General features: G+C 38.4%; 1 protein-coding gene across 4 annotated transcripts in view; it reads left to right on the plus strand.

Annotated features, from left to right (window-relative positions):
* Positions 1-23964, plus strand: part of ENTREP2 (endosomal transmembrane epsin interactor 2) — a 456009-nt gene that overhangs the window by 387867 nt on the left and 44178 nt on the right. For 2 of the 4 annotated variants that reach the window (XM_019460056.2, XM_019460059.2), the window contains exon 5: positions 9411-9497. The exons of the other annotated variants lie outside the window; for them this stretch is intronic. In XM_019460056.2, coding sequence (XP_019315601.1) covers positions 9411-9497 — 87 coding nt within the window. The remainder of the gene's footprint in view (positions 1-9410; positions 9498-23964) is intronic. 4 annotated transcript variants of the gene reach the window in all.

Genomic DNA, 23964 nt, shown 5'->3' on the forward strand with positions numbered 1-23964 from the left:
TTGCCTGTTGGGTTATTTGTCTTTTGTTCCAAATGATACCCTTAGTCATAAAAAACTTGCATGCAGTCTGTGACTTGTCATTTTGTTATGTTTTGGATGGCATTTGTCAGAAGTTTTCAGTTTGAATGGAGTCAAATTCTTTTCTAAATGATGTGTCCTTTTTGTGTTGCATTTAAGAATTATTTTCCCCTCTGGCACAGAAAAACTCTGATTCTCCCAGGATAAAATATAATACAGTTCAGGGATGCCTGGGTGACTGAGTCAGTTGAGCGTCTGACTTCGGCTCCGGTCATGATCTTGAGGTTCATGAATTTGGGCCCCACATTGGCGTTTGCTTCTCTCACTGCAGAGCCTGCTTTGGATCATCTGTCCCTCTCTCTCTCTCCATTCTTCCCTGTTTGCACTGAGTCTTTCTCTCAAAACTAAATAAATATTAAAAATTTTTAAAAATGTATAATACAACTGTATTATATATTGTATATATTGTGTCATTGTAAGTACTTATTTGAATATTTAAAGTATCAGTTTAAAATCAGTGAAATTTGGGGGTGCCTGGGTGGCTCAGTGGGTTAAGCATCTGACTTCGGCTCAGGTCATGATCTCACAGTTTGTGAGTTCAAGCCCTATGTTGCACTCTGTGCTGACAGCCTAGAGCCTGCTTCAGATTCTGTGTCTCCCTCCCTCTCTACCCCTCCCTTACTTGTGCTCTCTCTGTCTCTCAAAAACAAACAAATAAATAAATAAATAAATAAATAAATAAATAAATAAATAAAATCAATGAAATTTGGGTGCCCTGGTGGCTTAGTTGGCTAAGCATCCAACTCCTGATCTTGGCTCAGGTCATGATCTCATGATTAGGGTGTTCGAGCCCTGCTTTAGGCTCCTGTCGGATGGTGCAAAACCTCCTTGGGATTCTCTCTCTCATTCTCTCTCTCTGCCCCTCCCCCATTCACACTGTCTCTCCTCTTTCTCTCTCTCTCTCAGAATAAATAAACTTGGGGTGCCTGGGTGGCTCAGTTGGTTAAGCGTGCGACTTTGGCTCAGGTCATGATCTCATGGTTTGTGGGTTTGAGGCCCATGTCCGGCTCTGTGTTGACGGCTCAGAGCCTGGGGCCTGCTTCGGATTCTGTCTCATTCTCTCTCTGCGCCCCCCCCCCCCCATCTTGCTCCCTGTCTCTCTCTGTGTGTCTCAAAAATAAATAAATGCAGGGGCGCCTGGGTGGCTCAGTTGGTTGAGCGTCCGACTTCAGCTCAGGTCACGATCTCGCGGTCCCTGAGTTCGAGCCCCGCGTCGGGCTCTGGGCTGATGGCTCAGAGCCTGGAGCCTGCTTCCGATTCTGTGTCTCCCTCTCTCTCTGCCCCTCCCCCATTCATGCTCTGTCTCTCTCTGTCTCAAAAATAAACATTAAAAAAAATTTAAAAAAAAAATAAATGCAATAAATAAATAAATAAATAAATAAACAAACAAACTTTAAAAAATAGAATTATTTTCCCCTCTGGAGGTCATATAAATATCCTATATTTTTTTTTCCTGTAAGTTTTGAAACTTGGCTTTTCACATTTATTTAATTCATTAATCCACTGGGGTTTAATGATGCATTTGTTATGAGATATGGATCTAATTTTATTTTTTACATATAATCATCAGTTACTACAGCACCAGCCTGTGCCATTTATTTGTATGGTCATATGTCAACTTTCTATATTCAAAGACATCTATTTCTGAGGTTTCTTTTCTTTTTCATTGGTGTATGGCTTGCCTCTTTGTCAATACCACATCGTATTAAGTGCTCTTTGTTAGTCTTATATCTGGTAGAATAAGCCCCCACTTTGTTCTTCAAAATTGTCTGGGCTATTTTTGGTCCTTTGTCTGCCTTCCCTTTCCTCTCACCACCCCCTGATACAAAAAATAAAAAAGTTCATAACTGCATTGCATTTTTAGGTTAATTAGGTCAGAATGGTCATTTTTACATATCTCTCCATTTATTTAGCTTTCTGTTATGTTTTTCAATAAAAATTATATAAATTTCAGTATACAGTGTTGATCATCTATTGTTACATATGTTCCTAGATGTCATATAGTTTTGTTGCTGTTGGAAAAGTAGAAAATTTTTAAATTACATTTTCTGATTTTTAGATTAAAAAATGTAATGCTTATTTATATTTGAGAGAGAGAGAGACATATGCAAGCAGGGGTGGGGCAGAGAGAAACGGAGACAAAATCTGAAACACATCCAGGCTCTGAGCTGTCAGCAAAGAGCCACACTCAAGGCTCCAACTCACCAGCTGCAAGATCATGACCCGAGCCAAAGTCGTTCGCTTAACTGACTAAGCCACCCATGAGCCCCTCTGATTTTTAGATTTTTATATAGAGAAATCCATGTGCTTTTGTTCATTGATCTCACATCCAGTTACTTCTCACTCCATTTGCTCCAGAAGTTTGCCTGTTTGGTATTGTTTGGTATTTTCTATTTAGAAGGTTATATTGTTTGGGAATAACTTTGCTTCTTCCTTTCCAATCTTGACATTTATTACTGATTTTTCTTATTTTTTCTTGTCTTCCTGAACTGGCAAGGACTTCTGGTACATTGTTTTAACGCTTTTATTTTAATCACCTGGTGCTCATCCTGACATGTGCACTCCTTAATCCCCATCCCTTGTTTCACTCATACCTCCTCTGGTAATCATCAGTTTGGTCTCTAGAATTGAGTCTGTTTCTTGGTTTGCCTCTCTCTCTTTTTTCCCCTTTGCTAATTTGTTTTGTTTCTTAAATTCCACATGTGGGTGAAATCAAATGGTATTTGTCTTTCTCTCACTGACTTATTTCACTTAGCATTATACACTGTAGCTCCATCCATTCATTGCAAATGGCAATATTTCATTTTTTATGGCTGAATAATATTCCATTGTATGTATATACTATGTCTTCTATATCCATTCATCAGCTGATGGACATGTGGGCTGCTTCCATACCTTGGCTATTATAAATAATGCTTCTGTAAATGAGGTGTATGTATCCCTTTGAATTAGTGTTTTTGTATTCTTTGGGCAAATATTCAGTGGTGCAATTGCTGGTTTATAGGGTAGTTAGTTCTATTATTCACTTTTTGAGGAACCTCCATACTGTTTTCCAGAGTGGCTGCACCACATGGCATTCCTACCAACAGTGCAAGAGGGTTCCCCTTTCTCCACACCCTCACCAACACCTGTTGTTTCCTGTGTTGTTGATTTTAGCTATTCTGACAGGTGTAAGATGATATACTATGTAGTTTTGATTTGCACTTCCCTGATGATGAGTGATGTAGAGCATCTTTTCATGTGTCTGTTGGCCATCTGTGTGTCTTCTTTGGAAAAATGTCTATTCATGTCTTCTGCCCATTTCTTAATTGGATTATTTGTTTATTGGGTATTGAGTTTTGTAAGTTCTTTATTTATTTTGGATAATAACCCTTTATCAGCTATGTCATTTGCAAAAATTTTCTCCTATCCTATAGGTTGTCTTTTAGTTTTGTTGATTGTTTCCTTCATTGTGCAGAAGCTTTTTATTTTGATGTAGTCCCAGTAGTTTATTTTTGCTTTTGTTTCCCTTGCCTCTGCAAAAATGTCTAGTAAGAAGTTACTATGGCCCATGTCAAATAGGTTGCTGCCTGTGTTCTCCTCTAGGATTTTGATGGTTTTCTGTGACACATTTAGGTCTTTACTTCATTTTGAATTTATTTTTGTGTATGGTGTAAGCAAGTGGTCCAGTTTCATTCTTTTGCATATTGCTGTCCAGTTTTTCCAACACTGTGTGTTGAAGAGACTGTCTCTTTTCCATTGGATATCCTTTCCTGCTTTGTTGAAGATTAATTGACCATTTAATTATGGGTTTATTTCTGGGTTTTCTATTTTATTCTCTTTACGTGTCTATTTTTGCGCCAGTACCATTCTGTTTTGATTACTACAGCTTTGTAATATAACTTGAAGAAGTCTGAAATTGTGATGCCTCCATCTTTGCTTTTTAAAGATTGCTTTAGCTATTTGCAGTCTTATGCTTCCATACAAATTTTATAATTTTTTTCTAGTTCTGTGAAAAATGCTATTGGTATTTTGATAAGGATTCCATTAAATGTATAGATTGCTTTGGGTAGTATAGACATTTTAACAATATTTGTTCTTTCAGTCCATGAGCATGGTATGTCTTTCCATTTCTTTATGTCGTCTTTAATTTCTTTCATCAGTGTTTTATAGTTTTCAGAGTACACACCTCTTTGATTAGGTTTATTCCTAGGTATCTTATTATTTTTGGTGCAATGGTAAATGGGATTGTTTTCTTAATTTCTTTTTCTGATGCTTCATTATTGGTGTATAGAAATGCAATAGATTTCTGTACAGTGATTTTGTATCCTGTGACTTTACTGAATTTATTTATCAGTTCTAGCAGTTTTTTCGTGGAATCTGTCAGGTTTTCTATTTATAATATCATGTAATCTGCAAATATTGAAAATTTAACTTCTTCCTTACCAATTTGGATGCCTTTTATTTCTTTTTGTTGTCTGCTTGTTGAGACTAAGACTTCCAGTACTGTGCTGAATAAAAGTGGTAAGAGTGGACATCCTTGCCTTGTTCCTGACCTTAGGGGAAAGGCTCTTAGTTTTTCCCCATTGAGTATGATGTTAGCTGTGAGTTTTTCACATATGGGCTTAATTATGTTGAAGTATGTTCTCTCTTGACCTGCTTTGTTCAGGGCTTTTTATCATGAATGGATGTTGTACTTTGTCAGATGTTTTTTCTGCATCTGTTGAAATGATTGTGTGGTTCTTAAACTTCCTCTTATTGATGTGATGTATTCTGACATGTTGTTGAGTGGAAATTGAGGCAGCAGGCATCCTTGTCTTCTTCCTGATTTTAAAGGAAATGAACCCAATAATTAAGAATAATATATTCAATAACATTTGTTGAAAATTTCTGGTACTAAATAGTATTTGCCAGGTTCAGTTTATTACCAGTTTGCTAAGAGTTTACCACTATAGAGTTTCAGGGCGCCTGGGTGTTTCAGTTGGTTAAGTATCTGACTCTTCGTTTTGGCTCAGGTCATGATTCTACAGTTCATGAGTTTGAGCCTGGGATTCTCTCTCTCTCCCTCTTTCTTTGCCTCTCTTTCTCTCAGAATAAATTTTAAAAGATTTATTTAAAAAAGAGTTTTAAAAAATTTAGCAAATGCTACATCTCTTGAGATGAGTATGTATGCATGTGTTTTCATATACATACATATACATATACATTTGAATATACAAACACACACACACATATATATATATACTGATCTCAATAAGATACAATGCTCAGACACAGCATTTGCTAAGACGTAAAACTCTAATATGTATTTAATATATTACATAAATAAATGTGAATGTATATCACTCATATATATATATAACTTGATTCTGTTATATATATATATATATATATATATATATATATACACATATACATACATATACATACATATACATATATATATATATGTAATGAATTTCTAAAGTGGAACCATTCTTGCATTTCTGGGATAAAACTCAGTCACACTGTTTTCATATGATTATGAAAATCCACTTTGCTTACATTTTATTAAGGATTTTTCATTATTACTCATGTCATATTCCTCCTTCTTGAGATAATCTTAGTATATTTTATTTTTCTGGAAGAATTGTCCATTTTGATTATATTTTAAATTCACTGATATGTGAGTACTGTGCTTATAATTATGTCTCTATTAATTTCTCATCTTTGTAATTTATTCATTCTCTTTCTTTTGTTATTCAGCCTTGCCAGAGACTAACCCATTTTATTAGGTTTTTTTTTCCTCAGAGAACAAACTTTAGGTTTATTGATCCTGTCTACTGTTACTTTCTTCAAATTTCCATAATTTCTGCTCCCATCTCCATTGATTCCTTCCTTATAAATTCCTTTTCCTTTTTTTCCCTTCTTGTATTGTGTGTTTTGTTAATAAATTTCAATCCTTCTTCATTTCTCATATAAGTATGTAAGATTTTAGTGTCCTACCTGCATACTCCAAAATTTGCTGTCTTGTCATTTTTTTTTCAGTTCCAAGGATTCTCTAATTTTCATTATGATTATTTTTCAATCCTTGAGTTTCTTAGCAATGTATTCTGAATTGTGCAGATATATGGAGGGTTTTCTTGCTTCTCTTATTAATAGCAAATGTAATTGCACTGCAGTCAGGTAACTAATGTGCCTATGTTTTTGATGTTAGTTTGCTGAACTTCACTTTGTGCCCAAGTTTGTGTCAAGTCTTTGTAAAAGCCCCACATATCATGTTGGGTACAGGTTCTGGTATGTGTGTATTAGATCTGGCATGTTCAGCTCTTCTCCGTCCTTACTAATTGTCTGTTGGACATGTTGACACAGGTGGTGTTAAAACCTCCACAGCAGTGGTGGATTTGTCCATGTCTACTCCCAGCTGCTCTTGGTTTCTGTCTTCTCTCTGCTCATTTGCATCTCGAGAGGCTCCTCTTCTCCCTCCAGAATCATGACCTGATTCTGGGTTCTAATACAAATGTGCTTCTGGCATTTAAGGAGAAGTGTCTCCTCTGGCCAGATAGGAAAAGAGACATGCCTATACCTTTAAAGAAATGCTAGAAGATCAGTGAAGTACAGATCAGAAATGTTACTTCTGGTTATAAATAGTTCCAAGTACACAAGAGGCAAAGGTTAATGAGATCATTTCAATTACTTTTGCATATGATTTGTATTTCCCACGAGTCCCTCCATTCCTTTTAACTTCATCTTGATCTCCCTGGGCCTCTAATCAGACTACATTCTCTCACCCTTAACCTTGAAGTTGAGGGTTAGGGGAAAGGGCGGCAAAGAAGCAGCCATGGGGCAGAGCTTTGGGGACACAGAAAACTTGCAGAACAATGAAAAGTGGACAGACATAAAAATTTTTTTCCCATTAGTCGAACAAAAAGTGCAACAATATAGGAGCAGTTTAGAATACCGATGTGTAGTCTTGGGTGGGCACCCAATAATTTTTGGTGCTATTTTTTCCTGAAGCTTTCATGGATGAGGCGTAAAGGTCCTCTGCTGAAATTATGTCTCGGACCTGTGTTTTCAGTCGGATGGAGGCACTCACATGGCTAGCCATGTATAATAATCACAACCAGAGTTGATTGAACCTTGCCGTGTGGCAGGCATTGCTCCAAGCACTTCACATTTATGAGCTAATTTAACCTTCACAACAGCCCTGTGAGGTGTAGATATCGTTATTCCCATTTTACAGATGAGGACACTGAGGCACAGTGAAATGAAACAACTTCCCAAGGTCATGCAGATCATAAAGGTGGAGCCAGGACTCCTGGCCAGGCAGTCAGCTCTGGACACCCAGCTCTCACTGCCATCTGCAGGGGACAAGTAGACCTGCTACCCAGGACCATGGCCATGGGACAGTGAGCACACATGCTCAGAACAAGCTGAGGCCCAGTGGAAAAAAAAAATTGCTTTGTAAATTACCAAAAAATTAAATTATGCTCACTCTGCTTTATGGTCAGTGCCTTAAAAAAAATCCTTTGAAAATTGATAAACCGCAAATTCATGTACTACGTGAGTGATAATACTCTTAGAACAGAATTTTTTGTGATGCATAAGTTCCCTCTCCCAAGCAGGCCAGGTGAAAGGCCTTAGCATGTTGTATATTCTGCTTCTGAACTACTCTGTGAAGAGAAGTTCTTGCTTTACAAAGCAAAGCATTAGGGCTCCCAGTATAAGGTGTCTCTAGTTTTGACAGACTCCTGGTGAAGTCAGTGTATCCCTTCCTTGCCAGCTGAGTAACATGTCAGTGAAGTTACCCTGCAGTTCCATTCTCCTGTCATGCAAGGAATAAACTGTCATCTTGGTACACGGGGAAAAAATGATCCTCCATGAAATCAACAGTGGCACGCAAGTGATGAACGACCCATGGGGATCTCCTAGGGAGTGAGGACGCATCCCAGATCTCAGGGCCAGTGCCTATAACCAAGTCGTATCTGCAGATATCTTCATTCAGGAAATCGCAATCTTAACAAGTTCTCATTTGCAGATTTTTCTTGAAGGGTTATGACTGTCTTATTTTTCCATTTAAAATAATGCCTGAAATAAGGTCTGCTACATTTTCTGAATCCTGAATATTTCCCCATTCATCTAAATGAGTGGCATTTTCTTCCTTTCTTTTCTTCTTTCTTTCTTTCTTTCTTTCTTTCCTTCTTTTCCTCCCTCCCTTCCTTCCTTCCTTCCTTCCTTCCTTCCTTCCTTCCTTCTGGCTGTCAAGAGATTAAAATATTTTTTTATAGTTTCTGTATTTATTTTGAGAGAGACAGTGAGCATGAGTGGGGGAGGGGCAGAGAGAGAGAATCCCAAGCAGGCTCCACACTATCAGCATGGAGCCCAACGTGGGGCTTGAATTCAGAAACTGTGAGATCACGACCTGAACTGGTCAGACACTTAACTGACTAAGCCACCCAGGCACCCTGGCTATCAAGAGATTAATTTTAACTATAGAGCTTTCATTTATAAATACTTGTAATCAACTTTTTCTGTACTTGCTAAGTAAGAGATTCCAAGACATTTTAAAGCAACTAAAAATTTAATTAGCATTAGAAAGTAATGCAAATGTGGGTCATTATTATAAGTGTTAAATACCTGGAAATGCTTCATAATGTTCATAGGTGAGTTCACAGCTACCTAAGAGTTGGCCTGTGGAGATATTGGTCTCTCCAAGGATGTCCCCATGGTGATGAGGCAGAGAGGAGGATAGAGAGAGCAGCAGGACAGGGAAGCAGCATAGATTTTGTTCAGCTGCCTGCATGCATCCTTTGCAGACTTTAAGCTGGGAGGGACAGGAAAAGGTACCCAGGAGGCTCTTGGAGGGACAGGAACGGGTGCCAAGGAGGCTCTCAGAGGGGGCACTGCAGATGGCAGGAGAGGACCCTGGGGAATTGGGAGGCCCCCAGCAGTCTGAGGACAGGATGAAGGCTCTGCTGAGGGACAGGCAGAGGACAGATTCTGGGGACCTTGCTAGACACCATGGAAGATTTGGACGTGGGGGTGCAGGACAAGTGGAATCAAGGATGACTCTAGGATTTTAGCTCCACCAACAGCACAGATAGCATTTTGGTTAAGCGAGAATAAGGGACGTTGTAGAAAGGCAAGGGGGCCTGTGTTCCTCTTATCCTCTCCACTTCCCCTATTCCTTCTCCCCCCACAGACTCTGTGGTGCCATGGTAATGGGGTGCCTACTTGTTTCCTCTCTCCTCCCCACTGCCCTGCACCTGTTGAGACCTCACTGCCCTTCCCTGAGGATGTGGCCCTCTGTGTACTTCCCGTGATGTAGGACCTTATGTGTCCAGAGCCCCTCATCTTCTGACCTCCCTCTTCAGCTGGACCCCCTCCAGATGGCTCTGCAGCCACTCTCCATGGAACATAACAAGAGAGGCACCAAGTGGATTAATATGGTGCCTACCCAGGTAAATGACTCAATCGGTTACTGTCCTTCATAATCAAAATGAATTCAATAAATAATGATGGAGTAACAATTTACTGCTTTGATCTGATCCCCATAGTCCAGGCCTCATGACTGTGTAGATTTATAGGGCCAACTAATTGATTCCTAAAAGATTTCCTTTTAAGCAGGCTCGAATCTAATTGGTCTTCAATTCCTAAGCAAAAGAGGTACATTAAGAGTACTTTCATGAGTTGAAAACACTCCAGTGCTCTTGGTCTCCTTGGAGAATTGTTTTGTGGGAGGAGATGAACCACACTAATTGAAGCCAATCAAAGTTAACCAAAATGTGCCCGGCAGCACCGCGTGAGGGGCCTTTTGTACACTTGGTCAGCATTGGTTTCTAGACCTTCACAGTCAGGGTTATATGACAAGAGTGGTTCAACACAAGATTCTAAATGGCTTTCCAAGAAGTGCACAATGGAGTGTCTAAAGCTACTATGTTGTTAGTCTTTTTCTGTTCTTTTTTCTTTCTTTTATTTTTTTAAAATTTTTTAAAAAATGTTTTTATTTATTTTTGAAGGAGAGAGAGAGACAGAGCATGAACAGGGGAGGAGCAGAGAGAGAGAGGGAGACACAGAATCCAAAGCAGGCTCCAGGCTCCAAGCTGTCAGCACAGAGCCCAATGCTGGACTCAAACTCACAAACCTGAGATCATGACCTGAGCCGAAGTCGGACGCTTAACCGACTGAGCCACCCAGGCACCCCTCCTGGTTCCTTTTACTAATTCCTTTTATTGGAGAATGGTATTTAGAAACCAAAGTCTGAGTGTTGAGAGGGCTTGTTGCTACCGAGGTGACATGGTTTCTAGCTCCTCTCATTGGACAGAGATAGGAAATCGAGTGTGTATACTGACCTGTGTACATCCAACATACCTCCCCTTGCTTTTTGAATACATGGCCCCATCTAATAGCCAAGCCCTGGACCCAGTGTCTTTTTCTTTTTTAAAATTTTCCTCCAGGGGCGCCTGAGTGGCTCAGTCATTTGAGCATCTGACTCTTGATTTCGGCTCAGGTCATGATCTCACGGTTTTGTGAGACTGAGCCCCATGTTGGGCTCCGCACTGTCAGTGCAGAGCCTGCTTGGGATTCTCTCTCTCCCTCTCTCTCTGCCCCTCCTCCACTCAAAATAAATAAATAAACTTGGACCACCTGGGTGGCTCAGTTGGTTAAGCGTCCAACTTCAGCTCAGGTCATGATCTCGCCGTTTGTGAGTTCAAGCCCTGCATCACACTCTGAGCCTGGAGCCTGCTTCAGATTCTGTGTCTCCCTCTCTCTACTCCCCTCCCCTGCTCACACTGTCTCTCTCTCAAAAATAAATAATAAACATTTAAAAAATTAAATAAATAAACTTAAAAAACTTTCACTTGCAAATCACTTTACATGAAAACACCTCATGGGGCATTGTTTCAAGCAATGACTGATTGAGTTGGAGTCCTTGAGACGTTTTGTAAGAACCTAATCACCCCCTCTGAGCCACCCCTCACGCTGCCTCCATAGGCATTGGGTCACATGACTTACAGAGCTCTTTCATGTGACTTGAGTGTTTGGGTGTCCATCACTGCCTCCAGCAGTGCCTTGTGGACTCTCCTTTCTTAAATGACACTGCTTGGGCAGTTTCTCTAACCTCTGGTCACTTTCAGCTTTTGACATTGAGTTTGGTCCCCTTCAAATCTTCACATACAGTTTAGTGCCCCCTTCTCCATGGTCCCTCTCGACTCTCTCCACCCTAGCAGCTGTGGAGTGAGACCGGCTCCGTCCCCTCCTTCTGGGGGCTGGTCTCTCTGGGGTATTGGCAGGTGAAGGGATGAGGGAAGTAGCCTTGTTCTTCTTCTTCTATCAGGGCTGGGCCTGCTCTGCCTGGCCTTGACGAGGCTGATTCCTCAGCTTTTGTGGTCGCCTCTGTGTACATGGTGGGGTTGGTTTCCCATGGCATCAGTGTTACCCTGTCCTCTCCCTTATTCGGAGGGTCATCCATGCTTTCTCTCATCTTGACAGCAGTCCATGCCCCTAAATTCATCGCCCCCCCCCCATTGCTCTGTGGCTCTGTGGCTCAGGAGCCATGAGGACGCTAAGTTCCAATAGCCAGGATGTGACCCCAGAGTGGCTGTGTCCTTTACTGGTGAGGAAGAATTTGCCAGCCTCTGGACACTGGCTTAGCACCCTCATGTTACCAGTGGAATTGTTTTCAGAACCGGACATGGTGTCAGGAAGATGCCAAACTTCTACCACCACTAAATAGATTTGACAGATGCTCATTCTTTGAACTTCAGCTCAGCCTGAAGCCCTGTGTCTGAGGAAGGCAGCTTTGCTCTGCATTGGCTTTCTTGTCCCAGCTTTGCCTTGAGTAGCCAGTGACAAACCATCGGTTATCAGTGCTTTTCTTCTCAAAGCATTTGTTGTGAAGTTATTATTGGTGGACAAAACATCTAAAACGGATCATTGCCAATAAAACTTCTCTTGCCTGGAAGGCTGGTTTAAATAATTTGTAATCCATTGGTTTTTCTTTTCCCCGTCAACTATTTTTACATTATCTTGGCATTTATTCAAGAAAACTTATAGCATTAGGACTGACTGAATATAGTCTCCAGAATGTAGAGAGTTATGACAGTTCCCAAAATTATTCCAAGAGGAATTTTATACAGTAAATTTTAGGGCTTTTCCTTAATATTCCATTGATTTAAAAAAGAATTTCACTGAATGTTTTTCATTGTAAAAGCAATACCTCACCATTGTGAAAGTTTTAAAAACTAGACAGATAGGTGATTGATAGATGATAGATAATACTACAATGGATACATTGTCTTCTAGACTTTATTCTGCACAACACTCATTTATATATGTAAATATTTTAACACATAGCAGGAGCTGTATTAATAGTATATTAGCAACTTGGCTTTTTTCAATTAATATATCACATAAATAGATAACAGATATGCTAGTTACTGATTATTGGTTATTTCTCTTTACCCCAGCCCCTCCATCCATTATCCGCTCTCTCTCAGCCTTGCGTTGGCCCCTCAAGGATGACCCCCTATGTCCTTCAGACTCCGTTCCTCTGGCATCTGGTTGGGTTTGCCCAGTGAGAAGCACCAGCAAGATATTGGAAGGTGGGAAGAGAAGTCAGGACATTTATTTCCATCCTCCCCTGCTCAGAGAGAAACTGTGGGCTTTTACCTGTAGCTCCAGGTCTTGTGCAAGGGCTCCCTCTCTTGGCTACACTTTTGCTGGGTCCAGCTAACATGGCTTCCTTCCTTTGTAGCCTGGGGTACTAACAGCTCCCTATTGTTGCTCATTGCTGGATGATGTGCCTTTCTTCATTGATTTAATCAACCATGTGCACAGAGATTATTCATTAAATTTTCTCCAGTCAGTCTCAATACTTAGTACTCAAGTATGCCAGCTGTGTACTGCCAGGACCCAGACCGACAGAGATGGATGGATGCCTGCATAGATATGTGTGCAGGTGGACCTCATTCTTATAGTGCTGTAGAGGGTTCCACTGTATGGGCTCCTTACTGACATTTTTATTTACTAGGCAATGCTTAAGATACACAGAATGGTTTAGAAAATGATACAGTTAATTCCCATATGGCAGTCATATGTATTAGAAAAGAAGGGACTCAGGGTGCCTGGGTGGCTCAGTCGGTTAAGCGTCCGACTTCGGCTCAGGTCATGATCTCACAGTCTGTGGGTTCGAGCCCCGCGTCGGGCTCTGTACTGACAGCTCAGAGCCTGGAGCCTGTTTCAGATTCTGTGTCTCCCTCTCTCTCTGCCCCTCCCCTGTTCATGCTCTGTCTCTCTCTTTCTCAAAAATAAATAAACGTTAAAAAAAATTAAAAAAAAAAAAAAAGAAAAGAAGGGACTCTCAGATCAGTAAAAGCACCTCTCCACAATTACATCTTGTGTCCCCCATCCTTTTGTTCATCACAGTTTTTCTGCATGTATTTGTGTCCCTAAATGATGGTTTCCGTTTTTGCATGTTTTGAGATTCCCATACATGGTGTTTAATATATCTGTAGTCACCTTTAACTTATGTGGAATATGGTTTGTGGAAGTCATCTATGTCGGTGCGTAGAGCTCTATTTTGCTACTGTTCAGTCTTCTATTGTGTGGATATACCAATACTTATTTACCTTTCCTCTTGTTGAAGGAAATCTGGACTCTTTCAAAGATGTTTTCATTACAGACAGTATTGCTCTACACACCCTTGAACATGTGTCCCTGGGCTCCTGTGTGAGCATTTCTCTAGGAAATGTTTCTAGGGGTGGCATTGCTGGCAGGCATCTTCCACTTTGCTAGGTATTGCTGAGTCATTCTCCAGAGTGGTTGTGCTAACGTGCACTCCCGCCAGTGCTCTTTCAGGATCCCCGTTTCTCTATGTCCTTGCCAAGCCTTCTATTTTTGCCATCACGAAGAGGAACAGAGTATCTCATTAAGTATGTCATGTGCATTTTTATGACCACAGAGAGGTGAAACATTCACATGCTAAGGGCCATTGTGTTGCCTCATATGTGTTCATATCTTTTGTTGTTTTTATATTGGGTTGTCTTTTCATTTTTAAAAGTTTTTTAAATATTCTGAATACTGATCCTTTCTTATTTGTGTGTTTGTAAGTATGCATGTATTCTCATTCTATAGAGATAGGTAGGTAGACAGATTTTTTTTTAACCTTTTTATGATGTCATTTGTCATAGAGAAGTTTTAACATTTCAATGTAGCTGAATTTATCAATCTTTTCCTTATGGATTGTGCCTTTTATGTCTTGTTTAGCAAATACACTTGATTCTCGCTATTCATAGTGCTGATGTTCTATAAAGTCATTGCAAACACTGAATGAGTGAATACTGAACCTTTGTTCCTAGAGGAAATATGGAGTTCCCATGAGCCTCTGGTCAAGACATTTTGATCAACCCATCAGTACAGATCCTTGTTTCATGTGTGTTTCTGTTTAAAGACATCTTATTTAATACATATTGTGGATTCACTAACATTGAACTCAAGGCTAACAGCACTGTAACTCATGCCTGAATAAAGCTCATCCAGCACTCATATTTTCTCCATAAGGCACATCACAGCCTTCCCGCACTTTAGGGATACCAGACAGCACTTTAGCACCTTGCTTGGGGTACATTTTAAATAGCAAAATCACCAACATGAAGCAGAAACAAAAAATGTGGCACTATTTAGGCCACAAAAAGAATACTTGTTTACAGTGTGAGAACTGAAACAAGAAGATGGAATGTCTCCTTGGTCAACTTCAGCTGAGAAATATGCATGGCACGCAACTCAAATTTTGTGCATGTCCTCAAATGACCAGAAAAGCCCTGCAGATGATTTTTGGGGTTATAAATAAATTTTAGCAAGTACATGAATTTGTAAATATGGAATTTGCAAATAATGAGAATTGACTGGGGCATCTGGGTGGCTCAGTCAGTTAAGCGTTTGACTCTTGGTTTTAGCTCAGGTCATGATCTCAAGGTTCATGAGTTGAAGTTCAGAGCCTGCTTGGGATTCTTTCTCCCTCTCTCTCTGCCCCTACTCCACTTTCACACTGTCACTCTCTCTCAAAATAAATAAATAAACTTTTAAAAAATGAGTATTGACTACACTTTCCTTTCCCAAAGATATAACAATAATCTCTTACTTTTTCTTCTAATAGTTGTAGAGTCCTGTTTTTCAGATTTAGATTTTTTTAAATTCGCGTTTGTGAATGGTTGTGAAATTAATGATGATTCTGTATGGATAAACAAATATCCTAGTACCATTTATCGCTCTATCCTTTTTCTACTGATTTGCCATATGTAAATTTTCTATATACACGTAGTTCTTTTTGTTAACTCTTCTGTTCCCTTAGTTTATTTTTCGGCATTTTATCACTCTGCTTTTATAATAGATCTTGATATTTTATGAGGGCATATCCTTTCACCCTGTTTTCTTTAATTTCCATTTAATATCTTTTAATGCAATAATGGATACAACAATAGAGTATTATGTAGATTATAATGCATAATAATAAACACCTGGGACTCACTAGAATGTCACCAATCCTTGGCATCTACCTGTGTGCTTCTCCAGCAAAGGGAACTACCATCTTGAATTTTGTGCTTTTTATTCCTTTGTTGATTTTTTATAATCACATAGGTACATATGCCTACATATAATACTGTTTATAGTTCTGTGCTTTGCTTTATAAGTGACATAATGTTGTATAAGCATTTACTACTTATTTATCCATGTTGTTGTGTATAGTTGTACTTCATTCATTTTCGTGGCTGTGGAACATTCTGTGAATGTCCATGTATTCCTCACTTCCCCTGTGGAATGACATTGGGTGGGTCTAGTTGTTTATTCTTAGTAACCATACTTGTCTGAATGAACACCTGTGCATATGTCTCATGGTACATATGGCAAGAGCTTCTGATGGCAACAGTCTCAGGAATATGATTGTTGCAAATATTCAACTTAAGAAGATGATGCCCAGTTATTTGCCAAAGTGATTGTAGCAATTTTTACTCCCATCAGAAATTTGTTTCCTCATCAGAAATTTGTTTACCATCAGAAATTTGAGTCCTTATCAATCCACATCTCCAGCATTTAGCATTTTTAAATATATTTTGTCAGTCTAGCAGTTGTAGGAAAGGTACTTTATGATCTCAATTTGGATTTCTCAGTTATTACTGAAATAGATAATCTTTTTAGATAGTTATCATTTATGTTTCCTCTTCTAAGAATTGAGTTTCATGTCTATTGCCTGTATTTTTATGGTTATTTGTCTCTAATTGATTTGTATGAGATTTGTTTTTTTGTTTCGTTATAGAAACCCATCCGTATTTTGAGGACATAAAGCTATTCTCATATATGTATTTTACTTAATTTTCCCTTTCACATTTATGTCCTTCATCCATATGGCAATGATTTTTGAGTATGATGTACGAATAGCCAATTATTTTAGCATTGGTTATTGAATAGTCCATTCTTTTCACAAAAATCTTTGCTCCATCTGTTATGCTTCATTTTAATATTTATTTGCATCTTTTTCTAGGCTTTCTACTCTGTTTAGTTAAACAAATATTTTATTTTTCCTCTTTTGGTTCCACACTGTCTTAGTGGCTATAGTTTCATGATAAGTCTCGATATGTGGTAAGAATTTAGGCTTATAAACTTACCCCAAAGTGAAGCTGTTGTTTCCTCCCTTGAGTGTTAATATGTAGTCCTTACATTTGATATTTATCACTCCCTCTGTCCTGAGCTTTTCCCTGAATCCGAGGACCACTAGGGCATTATGGCTGGCACCCTGGGGCCACTGGTGTTAGTGCTGGGCTCTGTCTGGTTGGCTGGTGCTCAAGCTGTACCAGAGGTTAAATCTTTGAAATCTTACTTCTGCCCTTAGCCAGCAAAACTAAGCAAATCTGTTGAAACTTAAAAAAAAAATGTTTATTTATTTTGAGGAGAGAAAGAGAGGAGTGGGCAGGGGAGGAGCAGAGAGAGAATCCTGAGCAGGCTCCACACTCAGCTTGGAGCCTGACGTGGGGCTCCATCTTACCACCATGAGATCATGACTTGAGCCGATACCAAAAGCCAGACGATTAACCAACTGAGCCACTCAGGTGACTCTCTGTTGAAACTTTTAAAATAGTTTTTAAATCTACCTGTTCATTTTTTTGTTTTTTCATAATTTATTTAACACTGGTTTGCTTCGTGAATTTCACAAACCAATAGCATAGTGGATAATGACTCTTAATAAACTAATAAAGTATCAGCATACTCCAAATCAATGATAGAACTATTATTCCATGCAAATGGAGATAAAAGAAATAAAGTCCAAATTTATTTCAGTTGTATCTGGATAAGAGTTGATACTCATGACCTCCAGCTGAAAAAAAACTACCTGTCCATTCTAGATCATCTCTATTCATTATTCATCATTGTGCTTCCATTTGTTAATATTTTCTTAAACATTTTATACATAGCTATTCCATGTACTCCATGTCTAATAATCCTGGTATTTGAAGTCATTTAGAATCTAAATCTGTAATTTATTCTTTCTATGCCTCCCACTGGTAGATGGCTCATACCCTCATATACAGGATGATTTCTGATTGAGAATTTCATCTTTCCTCTCTTGGAGGCCAGGAACTGCTGAGCACTTTAGTTTCTTTTGAATGTCTGAACTTCATTCTGAAGTCTCTATTCAACTGACACTTCTTACTGCTAGCCCAAGGAACCAAATCTCGATGTTGCTGTTAGCAGTTACTCTTAGGACAATCTTGTTTCTACACTTGCTCTCTGCTCACATTTTGTAGCTCCAGGTTTGGTTCACAAGTTGGTCCTTTAATTTGGAAGGAGAAGTGAAAATGAGGAGGCCTTTGGAGATCGCCTCTGTTTTCTGCAAGGTCAGCAATGTATCAAGAACAATGCATTGTTCAGAATCTGTTCTGTAGCAGGAGGGACCATCTCAAGAAATCTTCCAGCAGTACTACCTGAAGTGGAAGTCTGCCATGGCGATTCTTGGTCTTATGCTCTGCTATCTAGATTTTAGTGCCATCCTCTTAGTCTGCACACACATACACAGAACCTTGTTGTGATCTTTATTGGGATTCCATTAGATATATAAATTAATTTGCATAGATTAACATATTACTGAAAGTGAGTCTTTTTTGTTTTGCTTTTTTTGTGATCAGACAGAATGTTTATTTTTTATATTAAATATAATTTATTGTCAGATTGGCTTCCGTACAACACCCAGTGCTCATCCCAACAAGTGCACTCCTCAATGCCCATCACCCACTTTCCCTCTCCCCCACAGCACCTCAACTCAAACAGTAGAACAGATCAATGAAACTAAGAGTTGATTTTTTGAAAAAAATAAACAAAATTGATAAACCTCTAGCCAGGCTTCTCAAAAAGAAAAGAGAGAGGACCCAAATAGATAAAATCATGAATGAAAATGGATTTATTACAACCAATCCCCCAGAAATGCAAGCAATTATCAGGGAATACTATGGAAAATTATATGCCAACAAATTGGACAACCTGGAAGAAATGGACAAATTCCTAAACACCCACACATTACCAAAACTCAAATGGGAAGAAATAGAAAATTTGAACAGACCCATAAGTAGTGAAGAAATTGAATCAGTTACCAAAAATCTCCCAACAAATAAGAGTCCTGGACCAGATGACTTCCCTGAAGAATTCTACCAGACATTTAAAGCAGAGTTAATACCTATCCTTCTCAAGCTGTATCTCATTGTTTTTTAGTTATCAATATGCTATTTATCATTTATTCCATTTTTCTATATTCTTGAGTATATTTTGTTGCTATTATAAGTCATATATTTTTTTAAAAATCATACTTGCCGTTTGTTGCTGGTGTATGAGAATGCAATTAATTTTGCACTTTGCTCTTCTATCCAGCAATATTTCTCAATAGTCTTATTTAATTTAAATATTTGAACATGTTCTTGGGTTTTATATGTAAATAATCATTTGGGAATAATGGAAATTTTTCTTCTTATTGTATACAGTTTACTTCTTTTTAATGACTTATTCTAATGGTTGAGATCTGCTATATGGTGTTGAATAGAAGTGATAATGCTAGCCATCCCCATCTCCTTCCTGATATTTGCTGTAGGGCTTCTTAACCTAAAGGAGCATTCATCTATTTCTAGTTTATTAGGAGCTTTTAAACTTGTGTTGAAATAAATAAAATAGCAACTGCTATTCTGCATCTATTGAGATTAAATATGATTTTCTCATTTAATGTGGTAAATTCCATTAATATATTATCTTATGTTAAAACATCCTTATAATACAGGAATAGGGTGCCTGGGTGGCTCAGTTGATTGGGCATCCAACTCTTGATTTCAGCTCAGGTCATGATCCCAGGGTCATGGGATCACAACATGGAATCAAGCCCTACTTTGGGCTCCACACTGAGCATGGAGTCAGCTTGAGATTCTCTCTCTGTCTCTCTCTCTCTCTCTCTCTCTCTCTCTCTCTCCCTCTCTTTGTCTGTCTTTCTCTCTCTCTCTCCCTCTGCCCCTCTCTCCCACTCATGTGGCCTCTCATTCTCTCTCTCCAAAATAAAAAATAATTTAAAAATACAGGAATAAACCAAACTGGGTCATAATGCATTTTTTAATATGCCATTGGATTTAGGTTTCCAGTAATTTGCTTAGCGTTTTTGCCTTTATGTTCACAAGAACGAATTTTCCTCTCTCGTCCTTTTCATATCTAGATTTGTATTATTTGTTTTCTTAAATAGCCAATTATTCCAACATGGGTTATATAATGTACCATCATTATTACAAGGATCTGCATCTGTACTCTTCCTTATCAGTGTCACATTATTCTGTGATCGTAGATGTATGGTACATTTTGATGTGTGCAAAGACCTTCTTCTTGTCCAAAGATTTCTTGACAACACTTGTTTATTTTTTCTTTAATATAAATATATGGTAATGTTTTGTATGACACTGTTTTAGAGCTAGAGACTAATTAGAATCACAGTGAGTTTTTAGAAATTCAGAATTTATAGGAAAAATATATGTTATAAAGGAATATAAAGAAAGTTATATTTTATAAAATATATAGACTGTTAATTTCTATATTTTATGTAAGCCTCTTGGTAACCACAAAGAAAATACCTATAAAAGTTAAACAAAAGTAAAAGAGAAAGGATTCAAGACCTATCACTACAAAACAAACAAACAAACTGGAACACAAAAGAAGACAGTGGTGAGAGAGGGAAAAAGGACAAGAGGCCTTCAAGACAAACAGAACACAGTTAACAAAATGGCAATAGTAAATCTTTCCCTATCAATAATTACTAAATAGACTAAATCCCCAGTTAAAAAAAATACAGAATGGCTGGATGTACAAAAAAAAAAAAAAAAAAGCAGTATCTAACTGTAAGCTGCCTAGAAGAAACTCACTTTAGATTCAAGAACACACATAGGCTAAAAGTGAAGGGATGCAAAAGGTATTCCATACAAACGGTAACCAAAAGAAAGCAGTGTGGCTATACTTATATCAGACAAAGTAGACTTTAAGTCCAAAACTGTTTATAGACAATGAACGTCATCGGTAAAAAGTCAATTCAACGAAAGATAAAGCAGTTGTAAATATATATGCACTCAACATCGAGCACCTATGTATATAAATTGATATTGACAGCTTTGAAAGGAGAAATCAGCAAAACAATAATAGAAGACTTCAATATGCTACTTTCAATAATAGAACATCCAGACAGAAAATCAATAAAGAAGAAGTGGACTTGAACAAAATAGACCTAACAGATACATACAGAGCTTTTCACCCAACAGTACAAGAATACATGGAACATTCTCCAGGATAGATTACAAGTTAGGTCATAAAACAAGTCTTAAGTCAAAACAAGTCTTAAGAAGATTGAAATCATACAAGGTATCTTTTCTGACCACAATAAAATGAAACTAGAAATCAATAACAGCAAGAAAACAGGAAAATTCATTTTATATAGATAGAGAGAGAGAGAGAGAGAGAGAGAGAGAGAGAGAGAGAGATACATATGGTGCATGCAACACACACAAAGAGAGAAATTTATTTTTTACCTGATTATCCTTCCTTAAATTTCAGAAACATGGCAAACAGTTTTCTTGATCTTAAAACTTGATAGAATTATAAGAAAATAATTAGTCTATAAATTACAATTATTTATATAGTTACGTAGGGAATTTACATCCACCAACTAAAAACTAAAAGCTATTGCTTCAGAGGGCAGAGAACAGGTTTTGAATTGGCAAATAAGGTGCAGTTCTGCACCATTGTGGAGAGTGTAAATCTCCTCATGAGTCCTTGCTCAAAGTTAAAAGTGCCATTGAACAAACAGCATATATTGTATGAGAAGCAAACCTGTCCTCTCCTGGTAGCATTTGTGTTATTGATGGTGCCTGAGAGACCAAAGCAAGGCCAAAATTCACTTAAATTTGTAGGGATCCTAAGTAGAATGTTTGCATCTTGAAATTACAAGTTTTGCAGATTCCTCCATGAATCACTTACCTTCTCCATATGACAGCCTAATTTTATCTCCTTTTCTAAGATCAGTATTCAAGCCAGCCATGAAAACCTCTGTCTGCAAGAACTGCTTTCTACAGAGACAAATTAAATGGACTGGGATCTGTTCCAGGATGTAACTTGTCACTTGAGAAATTTTATGGAAAATAGAAGTCACAAATTTTACACACACACACACACACACACACGAAGATCATACTACCAACAAAAGTGTTTGTACAGAAGCAGAGTCTTGCACATCCATTAATTTATTTTGGTGATGGTGAATTTTTCTCTTTGTGTGGTTGGAAATTTGGAAATTAAGCATAACATTTCCTTCCACTCTGAACTTTAAATTCAGAATAGAATAATGAAATATCCCATACATTATCAAACAAATGTTTACCAGTCATTTGTTTTGAATGAGATATTCTACTATAGGGAAGAGCAGAAGACTCGTTCTCTGTTCATGATGCCCTCTCAAAATGAAGATGGAAATATACTGTCAGGAACTGTGCAGAGTCTGAGATTTTACTTGCTTTCAAGCTAACAAAGTAGCCTGTTAGAATTAACTGTTACTTCTCTGGCAGAGGACATGAGACTCATGGTTCAGAGACAAAGGACTTTCTATTCATGGTGAAAGCAGTAGCCTGAGCTTCATGTTGGTTTGTGTGAGTTCCCTGTGCCCAAGTCTTCAGGGATGATACAAAGGATCCATCATGGATGCCTGCACATGCAGTGAGCTACATTAAGCAGAGAAGCACTGAGCCTGGGGAATTTGATGCATTTGTAATAAACCCATCCTTTGTCTAGAGGCAGTGTTACCTCCTTCCTCAAGTTTGCTTGTTGCAAACACAACCCTGGGAAATAGGCAGGGTAAAGAGCTGTCAGTGTTTATCTTCTTGGCATGCCCAGCAGGAACTTGCAGGCATGTTCAGGACCCAGAGCAGACTGGCTCTTCCAACACAGATCACATTACATGTCAGGTAACAGTCTGTGACCAGTGTCTAACATCACAGTGCAATAGAAAATATATGGTGCAGGTTGCCCTGTGGGTTCAAAAGAGGAAAAATTTTCTGTGATATCAGCTGTTGGAGAAGAAGATACTGAAGGAAATGAGATTCAACCTGGCCCTTGAAAACAGAATCACATTTGGATCCAAGAGACAAAGAAAGATAAGAAAGAACTGTAATGAGAGAAGCCCTTTAAATACTCCTCCTAGGCAGGGTGGGTCAGAAGAGGAAGAGAGTGGTTGTGAAAATGGGGTAAGTTGTCCAAGGACATAGGTGTTAATGAAGGTCTGAGCTGGATAGGCACTGGATTTGGGAGGGGAGGGACAGATGGGAAGGACCTACGGAGGATACGTAAGTTCAAGCTGGTGACGTGAGAATGGTGTTGAGAGTTTTGAAATCTTCACATATTTGCTTTGTTCTCAGAGCAGAGCAGCCCAGTAATGAGTGTACCTTGTGCTTTAATGCAGGAGGTTCTAAGCTCTGGAAGTCACTGAGCTTGGCCGTCCCCACCTGGAACACAGAATGGGATGGCAACACATGTAGTTTCTGGTCATACTCTCCATCACTCCCACCCAGCTTTTCTAACATCCTTTTTTTCCCAACATTTGAATCCCTTTCCTTCCATGAAAGACCCGCTGATATAGTTATCCCTGCATCGAGTAATTAGGAAGCTTCAATAGGATAATTCTGATAAAACCCAACTCCCAATTATAACACACTTACAATTACTATTGGCTCTGGTCTCATTGGCTATGGTATAGTTTTTATACCATGAGCCTTTCCTTACCTTTTGTCATTACACTTTGGCTGATAATGGGATCTCTTTCTTTATTCAAATTTTAAAAATGTTGAAAAAAACTGGTCAAGGAGCTAGTAGAAATGAATGTAAGATCATTTGACCTCTGGACAATGGTATTTCAAACAACCAAAGGAATCAAACTCCTGGATTTTTAATGTTTTTTAATGCATAATTTATCATGTCTGTCACCTTCCTCTGTTAATCGTGTTATTAATATTCAGAATTTACTTGGATTGGAGAGAATTTTAAAAGAATTCATCACATGTAAGTTTACCTAAGTATTTCCTCTTGGTTTTGTTTTATACATGATTTGTTATATACATGATTTCCTAGTTTTATTAGAGGAAGTATGCACAATGGCTGACAGCAAACTTAGTATCCACAGTGAAAGATGCACCCTGTTTTAACACTTGCCATTTTGAATGACCTTATAAAAATATTTTATAGAGCACAGCTTTCAGTACTTATAGAGGATTCTTGATAAAGCTGTCAAAGAGCAGAAGTAAAGGCATTACTTAAGCCAGAGAGAGAATTCCGAAGAAACACATAAACGTAATTCCAGGTGATGTACAGTTATCTAAA

Source organism: Panthera pardus, unplaced genomic scaffold (genome assembly GCF_024362965.1).
Source record: "Panthera pardus isolate Hobbes unplaced genomic scaffold, ASM2436296v1 HiC_scaffold_24, whole genome shotgun sequence".
Lineage (NCBI taxonomy): Eukaryota > Metazoa > Chordata > Mammalia > Carnivora > Felidae > Panthera > Panthera pardus.